The sequence below is a fragment of the Lipomyces arxii genome (assembly GCF_038497795.1).
Source record: "Lipomyces arxii strain Phaff 12-163 unplaced genomic scaffold V1512scaffold_47, whole genome shotgun sequence".
In the NCBI taxonomy this organism is placed as follows: Eukaryota; Fungi; Ascomycota; class Lipomycetes; order Lipomycetales; family Lipomycetaceae; genus Lipomyces; species Lipomyces arxii.
The window spans coordinates 1-9296 of record NW_027117746.1 but is presented as its reverse complement, the minus strand read 5'-3'; the positions used below and the strand labels follow the sequence as shown (position 1 = coordinate 9296).

The window sequence follows — 9296 nt, the reverse complement described above, 5'->3', positions numbered from 1 at the left end:
TAGTCAACTCGTGAGCAGGAAGTGTAATACACTTCTGCGTTCAATAAAATAGCACTCTAGAGGGACCTTATGTTCAATGATTTCATCACTTAATGACTTGTAGCTGGTAACTACTTTTGATGTCATGACATCAATCGATTGCTTTTTCCTTTGGTGGATTGATATCGTAGCGGTTGGCATAAACTTAGGCATTCATGTGTACCGGTTGTGTTTTTAATGTTGTTGAAGAGAAGTGAGTTTTAAAACAATCGAATTCATCAAATACCGTGTATAGTATCAAAAGCATTCACTCATGTGTATTACAACAATTACAGTATTATCGCAATATTATGTCATTAGCTGTAGGGAATTCTATTAAAAGATATCATAATTGTGCATAGTCTTCGCCCATGGGTTTTACTTAGATATTATATAGAGTATCCATTAGTACTAGTGATCTTTATAATAAACAAATTGAACGCTTAAGACCAACTAATTTGTAAATAATATAAGAAGCTCATAGCTGTATTTCAGGAGTCACATATTCCAATTTGAACAGAGTTAATTTTAATCAAACCTACACAACTTAAGTCCAAAGAATGAAATCATCCTCAGACATGACGAAGTTTCGCATTATAAAATCAAGGGCGGACTCACTCGTACGTTTAGGCGCGTATTCAACGATAGCGACTCCAAATATCATCATTCCGACCTCACGAGGTACCATTCCTCATTTGACACCTGAAAATGTCCAGAAACATGTCGAAACACCGGCTGTGTTTGTCGGACTAGAGGACTGTACGTACAATAAGTTGAAAGATATAATTTGCGGCTAATTTTTGATCCCAGTCATTGAGCGCGTGCCAATGAAGTCTCCTATCGCGCAATTTGGACACTCATTACGAGAGTACATCTCACTACTGCCGAGCTCACACGAAATTCCTATATTTCTCGCACCAAGACGATCATGTCCAATCCCGACGTCGCAGCAAAATTCTGATAAAACTTTTTCAATCGTCACAACTGATGGGTTCAGACAGTTCGAAGTGATAGAGTACCTGACATTAGCTTCCACGCTCGCAGACAAGGACACGGTGATTTTAGCTCCAGTGGACATGCCGATGTTAATTTCAACTACGAAGAGCGAGGGAGGTTATTCACCGTGGAAGCATATTGGCGGAAACCGTGTGCGAAAGATGGTTGTCAGAAACGAAATGTGGAGTGAAGCAGCGCTTCAAATCTGTGCGGCAAGAGACGTTATTGTTCCAATCATGCCCGGCATCAAACTTCCTGACCAAGAGGAATTTATAAACAAGGTGGCTGTCAGCTCAGCTGGACTAACGTTCTACGATATTTCGTCACCATTTGTGCCGGAGTCGTGTGCGGAAAAGTTGACAAGCCCAATGACAGGTAGTTCTGCCGACATTGCTTCTTTGCCCGAGAGTATATCAACCTTTGCCAGAATCAATCTTGCATATCATAACGGCCCTCACGATGTACTAGAGTCAATTGCAAAGGGATACGACCTTTTCTGTGCCGACTGGGTTGTCACTGCAACGGATGCCGGTATTGCGTTTACGTTTGAGCTAGAACAGACGTCTGATGAGACGTTACCACTTGGCATAAGTCTCTGGGAGAATGTAAAATACGCGACAGATTTGAATAGTTTGAGTGATGATTGCGAGTGCCATACTTGCAAGAATCACCATCGGGCATATATTGCACATTTGCTCTCAGCCAAGGAGATGCTCGCTTGGACATTACTACAGATCCACAATCTTCATGTGGCGTCAAAATTCATGGCACAAATCAGATCAGCAATCGAACAGAACCAATTTGACGAGGCTTCAAGGAAGTTTAACAAAACCTATTCCGCCAAGACTCAAGCTACGCCAGGCGGAGGGCCTCGTGTTCGTGGATATCAAGTTCGATTGGCGGGTTTGGTCACAGACAAAAAGCTCAATGAAAGTCCGTTCAGGTCATTAGATTAATTATGTACATATATAATACAAAAGCTACTCATTATTGCATATTTTGATCGCTATCTTCGGTTTGCGTAGGCAATGAAGGGAAACTCGGTCCAGTATTCTCAATGACCTTGTCGACTTCTTCTGCCAGTTCGGGATACGCTATCCGCACTTGATCTGCCAAAACGTCCCTGAAATCTCTCATTGCACGCATCTTACCATTCACGAATTGATTCTGCTTTACCAAGAGTTCGACAAACTCACGGGTGTAAACGTTTGGATTGCGACCATCTTCGACATACTGAATGAGTTCACGAGCCACCAATACATCGGACACGTCAGCATTTGACGAATCCTGCAATTCTTTTAATTGTGAAGTTAACAGGTCTACACGAGCAATAATTGCACTTCTTGACTGAGAGACTGATTCATAGTCGTGTACTCCAATTGCAAGCTCTAGAATAGTCTCTATAATCTGCCGTAGCCTATTTTCTTGCGCCTGAAGCTCTGGAGGTGCTGGAATTTGAGCGCTTGGGTCTGTTGAAGACATTATAGAGAGGACTTGCCATATTTGATATCTCAAAAAGACGAAACAATTGGCGAGTGCGGCTGCAGCCTCAGCCTCCTGCGGCACAAGTGTGAGCTTATTAACATGCTCAATCACCACCAATAGGACCTTCCTTGTCTCCGTATTCCTCAATTGAATCCTGTTTAAAATGCTTTCAAAGAAACAGACACGAACTTTGGTATTTCTTGGTATTACCGCTTTTGTCAGTCTGATTTATTACAGTACAAGGTCATCTGGTCCTGAGTACGAGGTTCCTGATTTCGTATCTGGTAAGTATTCTTCTTGTCTAATCGGAATTACCTGAGGTACTAAAGTTTCTAGAACGAACAAGAGCTAAGGAGGCCAGCGGGTTTGACCCTAGTACTCATGGATATGACCCATTAATTGATATCAGAGACACATTGTTGAAGTCTCCTGGTTAGTTGGCTGTTTATTGATGCTTATTACGTGCTTACAGTCTATAGTTGTCATCTTTTCAAAGTCTTACTGGTAAGATCTATGCGAGTCTATGAATTGTGATGATATTAACAACAACCACAGTCCTCACTCGAGATTTGTCAAGACTCTACTGACGTCTCAATACAGACTTGACCCTCCACCAGTCATCCGCGAACTCGATCTCGATCCTCATGGCCACGAAATTCAAGATGCTCTGCTTGAGATCTCGGGCCGCAGAACAGTGCCAAATGTGTTTGTTGGAGGTAAGAGTCTTGGTGGTGGTGATGAAATGCGTTTGCTCCATAGTGAAAATCAATTGACTACTGCGTTCAAGAAAAATGGAGGCCGGAAATTTAAGGTCTGGAAGTTGAACTAGAGTTTGGCGAATTAATAGTATCCATGAAAATAGTCATAGAATTGCTTTTGGAAATCGAACTGCGAAGGAATATGCTTCTAAAAATCTAACTGGGTTCTCGAAACCACCAGTTGACCTATGTAGATAATTAGTATCGAATATGAAAATAGCAATTGAGCTCTTACACTGGCCGTTACATCTTCGCCAATGCTCGATACCTCATGCCACCACTTCTCTGGAATGTACAGGCCATCTCCAGCCTCAAGCTCCACTTGGTCATACACAATGTCGCTTGGTCCTGCTTCACTGAAGTTGTCATTGCCCAGTCCTCCGCGTCGCTTTTGATTTCCCTCCACCTCGTCAGGTTTCCATAAGCGAATCTTTTTCTTACCACCGATCATTATGTACAAATTGTCATTGGGGTCAAAATGTCGTGGCGTAAACGTGTTCTGGCCGATCCAAGTGCTACACCCGTAAATGTGTCTTGCACTAGGTAGATACGATGGCAATGGCATCATGTCGTTTTCAAGACCGGGCAGACTTTCAAGTAGCGACGTCTGAGCAAGATACAGGTTTGAGTACTCTGGAGGCCCAACTTTCATCGAACTCATTTTCAGAAACAGAGACAGTGGGATCCGAGTACGAACAAATTCATCGTCGCCATCATGGCCATTAATCGTCGATTTAACAGGCTTAAATCGACCGGCTTCAACGTCCACATATGGATCTGTTCCACTTGATTCTATTAGCGACAGAAAGTATTTCATGTTCAATTGCGACGGTTGTGAGCTCTCGTTCTGCATCCACCTTGAGATCGCTGGCAGATACGTAAACGCCGACTTTAACACACAAGGAACGCGTTTTTTAACAAAATCGTTAATAAATTTCAATCGAGAAATCTCAGTGAAGACGGAAATCTTCATATTTATCGATTCGACATTTCAATTGATTTATACTTGAGCTTTACAGTTGCTGTTCATGGGAATAAATTACAGTACAAAACCCATACGAACAGCACTCCACTTCATACTATGTACAAACTATATCCTCCGGGATTTGTATGCCAAATACATCTTCCAAGGCAAAGACCATTTCTTGAGTTTAAGTTTAGGACTGTAAAGGTTGAAATCAACCTTTTCCAGCTGCTCGAGCCAAGTTTTGGTTGCAACAGCAGACAGCATCGGTGCGAACATGGCGTCGTCAATACTTTTCCTTCCGCCTATTTTTGTGACAGTTTCCTCAAACATTGACCGTGCAGTAATAAGCTGATCGTTTGCATGTGTCGCGACTTCAAATATGGCATCTTGAAGTCTCTTGTTGAGCTCAGCGTCCTGTCTGTCTAGTCGTCGCAGGAGATCTTCTTCTCGAAGATCGTATTTTATCATGATGTCGAGGGGAAGTAAAACACGCCGTCTTCGTTCGACCGCAGCAGGAAAGTCTGTCAAAATGTCAACGACTCCGATAGCGCGACCAATATGCGAACAAACATGTTCGGCCTCTGTGCTATGAGCACTTGGCATACTCTCCCCAAGTAAATACAACATAGATGAGTACGCAGCTTCTCCGTAATCGGCTAGTGATGAAATACTAGCAAACGGTGGATCACCGACCCGTGCCATCCGCGCGTCCACCATTCGAGTAAAAAAACTTCTTGTGTATGCCCGTTGTTTAATAACTTCCGCCAGTAGGACCGCCACCGGCTCAGACGGCGGCACCTTTCCAGCAAAAATATCTTGCAAAGTCTGTTTCCAAAACTGCAGCCTTAACCGTGCCGTTGCAGAACTTGCGCCCGATGCCACAGATATGTTTGATGAAGAAGTGTGTGGTGGATGTGCTGCCCGTTGCAGCGTAACCGCAAATGCGTTCAACGCAATTTGTGCATCTCGAGCAGTTAGTGGCACAAATGGTGAAATCAAGTTGGCTGCTGTCAAGGAACTGGCGAGTAGAGATGAGCTATAGTCTCGAGCCCGCCCAATTGTCAGTCGTGCAGCCGGTTTAGACACAGCTTGCTTTGAGCTTTGAGCAAAATCTAGTGTCGCTTTCGAGTGCCGATGAGTATCTACTGGAGGCGGATCAGGTATACGAGGAGCATGGGAGTGTGAATGTGTATGTGAATCTGAATCCAAGTTCGAGTGTGAATGTGAATGTGGATTAGAATGCACCAAACGAACCAAATAAACTGGGACCCTGTTCATCCTCCATACTCCGCCTGCTGTTCTCTCCATCTTTTCACTGATTGAAATAGACAAATATCTTGCCCTTTCAAGTCGTCAAATGCTCGTCAAATAATCTTCTACGCAATTACGTCTATGCGGCTCAAATGATTTAAGTTACCCGGCTCTAATCTCTGCTGGCGTAAAGAGATATTTCAAGTGGTCGGCGGGACAACACGAAAATCATCTCGAGAGACTGAAATTGATTTGCAACCGTCATTTCTGGGCAAGAAGCGTGTAGAACATGGAGATTATTGTACGAGGGTCTCAACGACGGGCGACTGTTACGAGAATGCGATCCGTCGCTGCTCTTATGAACCAATGCCAGGTCATTATCGCTCGACGGACCGCACTTGGATTGGGACCGAAGATAGATTGGCATGACATTCCTTTGGGGAAAGGCAAACAGACTAAAGAGAGAGGTAAACTTGCAGATTTTAATGCGAAGCCTATAGATCCCCGTCGTACTACAAAAAGGAAGGATTCAATGTCAGCAGCTGCGACACTTGACTATATCGATAATTTTGTTCGAATGTCTAAAACAAGTGACACAGTAAAGAACCAGGATCAACCAGTGCGTTCTGATTACAAACCCCTTTCACCAAGACGACAAATATCATTGCAGGAAATTGACGCCAGAAGACAGTCTAGGCAAGCACAGCTGCTGAATTTAATACCGGTTGCTGCAGGATCAAAATGGAAAGAACGCAAAGGAGCTACAGGCAGTGCGCCTGCCAGAACTCTCACGGCTAAACGAGGCCGAAAAACGGCAGATTCTGCAGGATATCCCAGTCCACGAGAAGTAATCACCAAACTTGCGTTTGCCCATAACGCTGCCGATGTCGTTGACCTAGCTGGTACAATTCACTCTGGTGTTTTGCTGAGAGACATCCCTGCCATGGTTCCATCAAAATGCACTGTTGTGGTGCTTAATGATAAAATCATTCCTACACCGTCAAGACCAGCTACAGTATTGCTCAAAACAGTGAAGGATAAAACACAAGAAGATGAGAAGTCAGGGTCTGGCGCACTAAAGAAGAGATCATCAGCAGTTAAAGACGTACAGATTTCATGGCACATATTTGATAGAGATTTGCTTGGCCAAAAAGCGCGAACTATTGAAACTACATTAGTCAAGCATGCCGGCATCAGGTTTACGATTGGCAAACCCAACGAGAAACCGATATCGATGGACAGAAAAGCAGAAATAATAGATCACATCCGTGAATTGTGCACAAAGTATGCTGACGGAAAAATTGGAATGATTCCTCATGACCGAACTCCAATGCAGTTTGTGTATAAGTCCAATACCGAGAAGATTGCAATTGCAACAGGTATACAGACGTTTATAGAAGACGAAGATCTTGAGCTGGAACAACAGGATGATAGGTATGAGGCGGCGGCGCATGGGTCTATATAGTTTGTATATACGGAGCTTTTGAATGGCAATAAAGAATCAGTTGTTTTGGTGATACAAACTCCACAATAAAGGACTAGATATAAATTATAGGTACTTAAGCTAAAATGGGGTTATAATTACTTTGAACTGAATGTTAGCGATGCGCGGCTCGTCCCGTATTTGACCCCTGAACATCACGTCAAATACACTCACATGCTTTGAAATCGTATAGACACGATCGAGGCGTATATCATGGGCTCTTGGTCCGACGATCTGCCCAACGAAATTGTGTTACAGCTTATTTCATACCTTAACCCTTTTGCGTTTTTGAAGTTTTCGCATGTCTGTTCAAGGTGGAGGAAGCTAGCACGACTGGATAAGATTCTGGAGCATCACATCAATTACCAGCTGTGCGATTTTGAAGATGAGAGGAATAAGTTTTCGATTGAATTTGAGTCGTAAGAAATACGCGAGATAATCTTCATATGAATTGGCTGACTGGTCGTTTAGACAGCTGCTGGACAAGTTTGGAGACAGATCAAGTACTACACTGTTGATTTATCAATATTTACTTCGACGGAAGTTTGTAGGTCTACAGTTACAGTTAAATTACAAAGTCAACTGCGGTTCTATGACCAGACTTCATCCATACTATGAGTGCTCAACAATTTCTGCAGATGGGAGCTTATATGTTGTTGTATTTCGCAACCCCAAGTCGCTGCCCAGCCCTCTCAGAACTATTCAAATATACAGTATAAAATTAACAAGACCGGCACTTTTGCGAACGTTTGTACTTACGAAGGATACTGACAAAGTTGCCGCTAAAGTCGTGCTAGCACGCGATGCACAATCGTTAGCAATGGCCTTTTACAACGGCAATGTGGAAGTATACAGACTTTCAAAGCCGGACCCAGACACTCCTGGAGAACTGACTTGCTGTACTCCAATATTTTCAATGCAACATCCTTCTATGATTCATTCGCTTGGACTTTCGTCAAACGCAGAACTTTTGGTTCTGGGTTGCCATCGACTAGGCGGCTTGACTCTTGTTGATTTACAGTCGCGCAGAGAACTTGGCGTACCCCATTATCGACTAGATTTGAGCATGGATTTACAAAAAGATGACACACTTTTGCTTCGTGGGTGGGGTGAGACGATTGTTATACGCAGTTTTTCCAAGCGAAAATGGAAATCGCGAGATAGCATATGGAGTTATTTTGAGGAAATCATACGAAGGACGGAATCGACATATGTTCAATTAGAACAAACCGTTTGTTTAGATACAAGACAGTTTTACATTGGATTATCAGTAAATAGAGATCTAGACGCTGGCAGCAATAGCAGCGGCGACAACAGTCTTGGTGAAATTTACAATTCGATTGATGTTTTTAATGGTGGCGAAACCTTTGATATCGAGGCCAATGCTAGTGGAACAACCGTAGCGGAAACATATGACAGCAACAACTTTGCCGATAACACAGATACAAACCACGGCCCTATTGTTCACGAGACGGAAGTCGAGTCTCTTGATTCGTATTCACCACCGCCAACTTTCGATGACATTGATCGCAGGAATTTGACACGCTTTGAAAGCGAACCTTACGCACAACTTCAGTTTTTATTTATGGCAGAAGAAGAAAATGATAGTCATGTCCCGGTTGCAGGAGTACCACCATCTCGGCCAAAAGTACTTGCGACCGTCAAATCTCCAAGTGACCCGTTTCAGTTCATGCTGTCTGAAGATTCATCGCGTTTACTGGTGACCCAGAAATCAGCGGTAACATTATTTTCAACGTCAAAGGAGTTCTTGGACGTGTATTACAATCTCTACGTGAATCCAGACGTTAATAGAACAGCGGGGCTGACTTTTGCAGAATGGGTCAGGAGAGTGATTTACAACCGGGAAAACTACGATCCTGAAGTACCGCTGAGCGGACGGCAGTTTCCTGTTGATTTATGGCGTCAGAACATCTTGGGAATAAAATTTATAGGCCGCGACGGCTTGTTGGTGGAGTACGCGGATGAGCTTGCGGTCTACGAGCTATCGCCGCTCATGAAGACCCCAAGCTACTATAGCATTGCGGTCACAGGCGAGATTATTGAAACAGGGTGGTAGAGAGCACAATGTATAATATGTAATTTAGATTGACTTCAGGACGTATGCGATAGTGACAGGCGACATTTTTGACCTTTCATAGGATCGCGTATATATGTTGTGTCTGTCATCAAGTTGCCTCATTAGACAAAATTTCTGTAATTTCGTCTGTCAGCTATAAGGTTAAAACTAATGACAGCGTATACGAGTGCGTCTACAGTATGTACTTGGTTGAGTATTCACTAACCAGCTGTTTAAATCGAGTTTGTTGCCAAATCGACT

General features: G+C 43.3%; 7 protein-coding genes across 7 annotated transcripts; 4 read left to right on the top strand and 3 right to left on the bottom strand.

The window, feature by feature from the left end:
* Window positions 1-596: 596 nt before the first annotated feature.
* Window positions 597-1970, top strand: V1512DRAFT_213669 (tRNA-guanine(15) transglycosylase-like protein; the record flags this gene model as incomplete). The annotated part of the gene is made up of 2 exons (XM_066913607.1): window positions 597-777; window positions 829-1970. 2 exons carry the CDS (start codon window positions 597-599, stop codon window positions 1968-1970), a joined length of 1323 nt encoding a protein of 440 aa, XP_066768989.1.
* V1512DRAFT_268735 (transcription factor subunit Med10 of mediator complex-domain-containing protein) lies at window positions 1949-2520 on the bottom strand. Its single transcript, XM_066917536.1, has one exon. The coding sequence runs from the start codon at window positions 2494-2496 to the stop codon at window positions 2002-2004; it is 495 nt and encodes a 164-aa protein (XP_066768988.1). The 5' UTR covers window positions 2497-2520; the 3' UTR covers window positions 1949-2001.
* Window positions 2481-3491, top strand: V1512DRAFT_231214 (thioredoxin-like protein). The gene is made up of 4 exons (XM_066913975.1): window positions 2481-2783; window positions 2836-2931; window positions 2979-3003; window positions 3055-3491. The coding sequence occupies exons 1-4, from the start codon at window positions 2663-2665 to the stop codon at window positions 3326-3328; spliced, it is 516 nt and encodes a 171-aa protein (XP_066768987.1). The 5' UTR covers window positions 2481-2662; the 3' UTR covers window positions 3329-3491.
* V1512DRAFT_268733 (uncharacterized protein) lies at window positions 2926-4287 on the bottom strand. The gene is made up of 2 exons (XM_066917535.1): window positions 3493-4287; window positions 2926-3443 (listed from the first exon to the last, which is right to left on the bottom strand). Exons 1-2 carry the CDS (start codon window positions 4228-4230, stop codon window positions 3414-3416), a joined length of 768 nt encoding a protein of 255 aa, XP_066768986.1. The 5' UTR covers window positions 4231-4287; the 3' UTR covers window positions 2926-3413.
* Window positions 4288-5581, bottom strand: V1512DRAFT_268732 (Squalene/phytoene synthase-domain-containing protein). The gene has a single exon (XM_066917534.1). It carries the CDS (start codon window positions 5530-5532, stop codon window positions 4348-4350), a length of 1185 nt encoding a protein of 394 aa, XP_066768985.1. The 5' UTR covers window positions 5533-5581; the 3' UTR covers window positions 4288-4347.
* Window positions 5582-5584: 3 nt separating this feature from the next.
* On the top strand, window positions 5585-7017 carry V1512DRAFT_268731 (uncharacterized protein). Its single transcript, XM_066917533.1, has one exon. It carries the CDS (start codon window positions 5765-5767, stop codon window positions 6938-6940), a length of 1176 nt encoding a protein of 391 aa, XP_066768984.1. The 5' UTR covers window positions 5585-5764; the 3' UTR covers window positions 6941-7017.
* A 48-nt stretch (window positions 7018-7065) lies between these two features.
* V1512DRAFT_268729 (uncharacterized protein) lies at window positions 7066-9296 on the top strand. The gene is made up of 2 exons (XM_066917532.1): window positions 7066-7377; window positions 7430-9296. Exons 1-2 carry the CDS (start codon window positions 7172-7174, stop codon window positions 9033-9035), a joined length of 1812 nt encoding a protein of 603 aa, XP_066768983.1. The 5' UTR covers window positions 7066-7171; the 3' UTR covers window positions 9036-9296.

What these genes read in the sequence shown, in the direction of transcription:
- V1512DRAFT_268735 (XM_066917536.1), bottom strand. Translation starts at nt 2,496, where the DNA reads ATGTCTTCAACAGACCCAAGCGCTCAAATTCCAGCACCTCCAGAGCTT.
- V1512DRAFT_231214 (XM_066913975.1), top strand. Translation starts at nt 2,663, where the DNA reads ATGCTTTCAAAGAAACAGACACGAACTTTGGTATTTCTTGGTATTACC. An exon ending in GGTTCCTGATTTCGTATCTG is followed by an intron (nt 2,784 to 2,835) that starts GTAAGTATTCTT and finishes TAAAGTTTCTAG; the next exon opens with AACGAACAAGAGCTAAGGAG. An exon ending in ATCTTTTCAAAGTCTTACTG is followed by an intron (nt 3,004 to 3,054) that starts GTAAGATCTATG and finishes CAACAACCACAG; the next exon opens with TCCTCACTCGAGATTTGTCA.
- V1512DRAFT_268733 (XM_066917535.1), bottom strand. Translation starts at nt 4,230, where the DNA reads ATGAAGATTTCCGTCTTCACTGAGATTTCTCGATTGAAATTTATTAAC. An exon ending in GCGAAGATGTAACGGCCAGT is followed by an intron (nt 3,444 to 3,492) that starts GTAAGAGCTCAA and finishes TTATCTACATAG; the next exon opens with GTCAACTGGTGGTTTCGAGA.
- V1512DRAFT_268732 (XM_066917534.1), bottom strand. Translation starts at nt 5,532, where the DNA reads ATGGAGAGAACAGCAGGCGGAGTATGGAGGATGAACAGGGTCCCAGTT.
- V1512DRAFT_268731 (XM_066917533.1), top strand. Translation starts at nt 5,765, where the DNA reads ATGGAGATTATTGTACGAGGGTCTCAACGACGGGCGACTGTTACGAGA.
- V1512DRAFT_268729 (XM_066917532.1), top strand. Translation starts at nt 7,172, where the DNA reads ATGGGCTCTTGGTCCGACGATCTGCCCAACGAAATTGTGTTACAGCTT. An exon ending in TTTTCGATTGAATTTGAGTC is followed by an intron (nt 7,378 to 7,429) that starts GTAAGAAATACG and finishes CTGGTCGTTTAG; the next exon opens with ACAGCTGCTGGACAAGTTTG.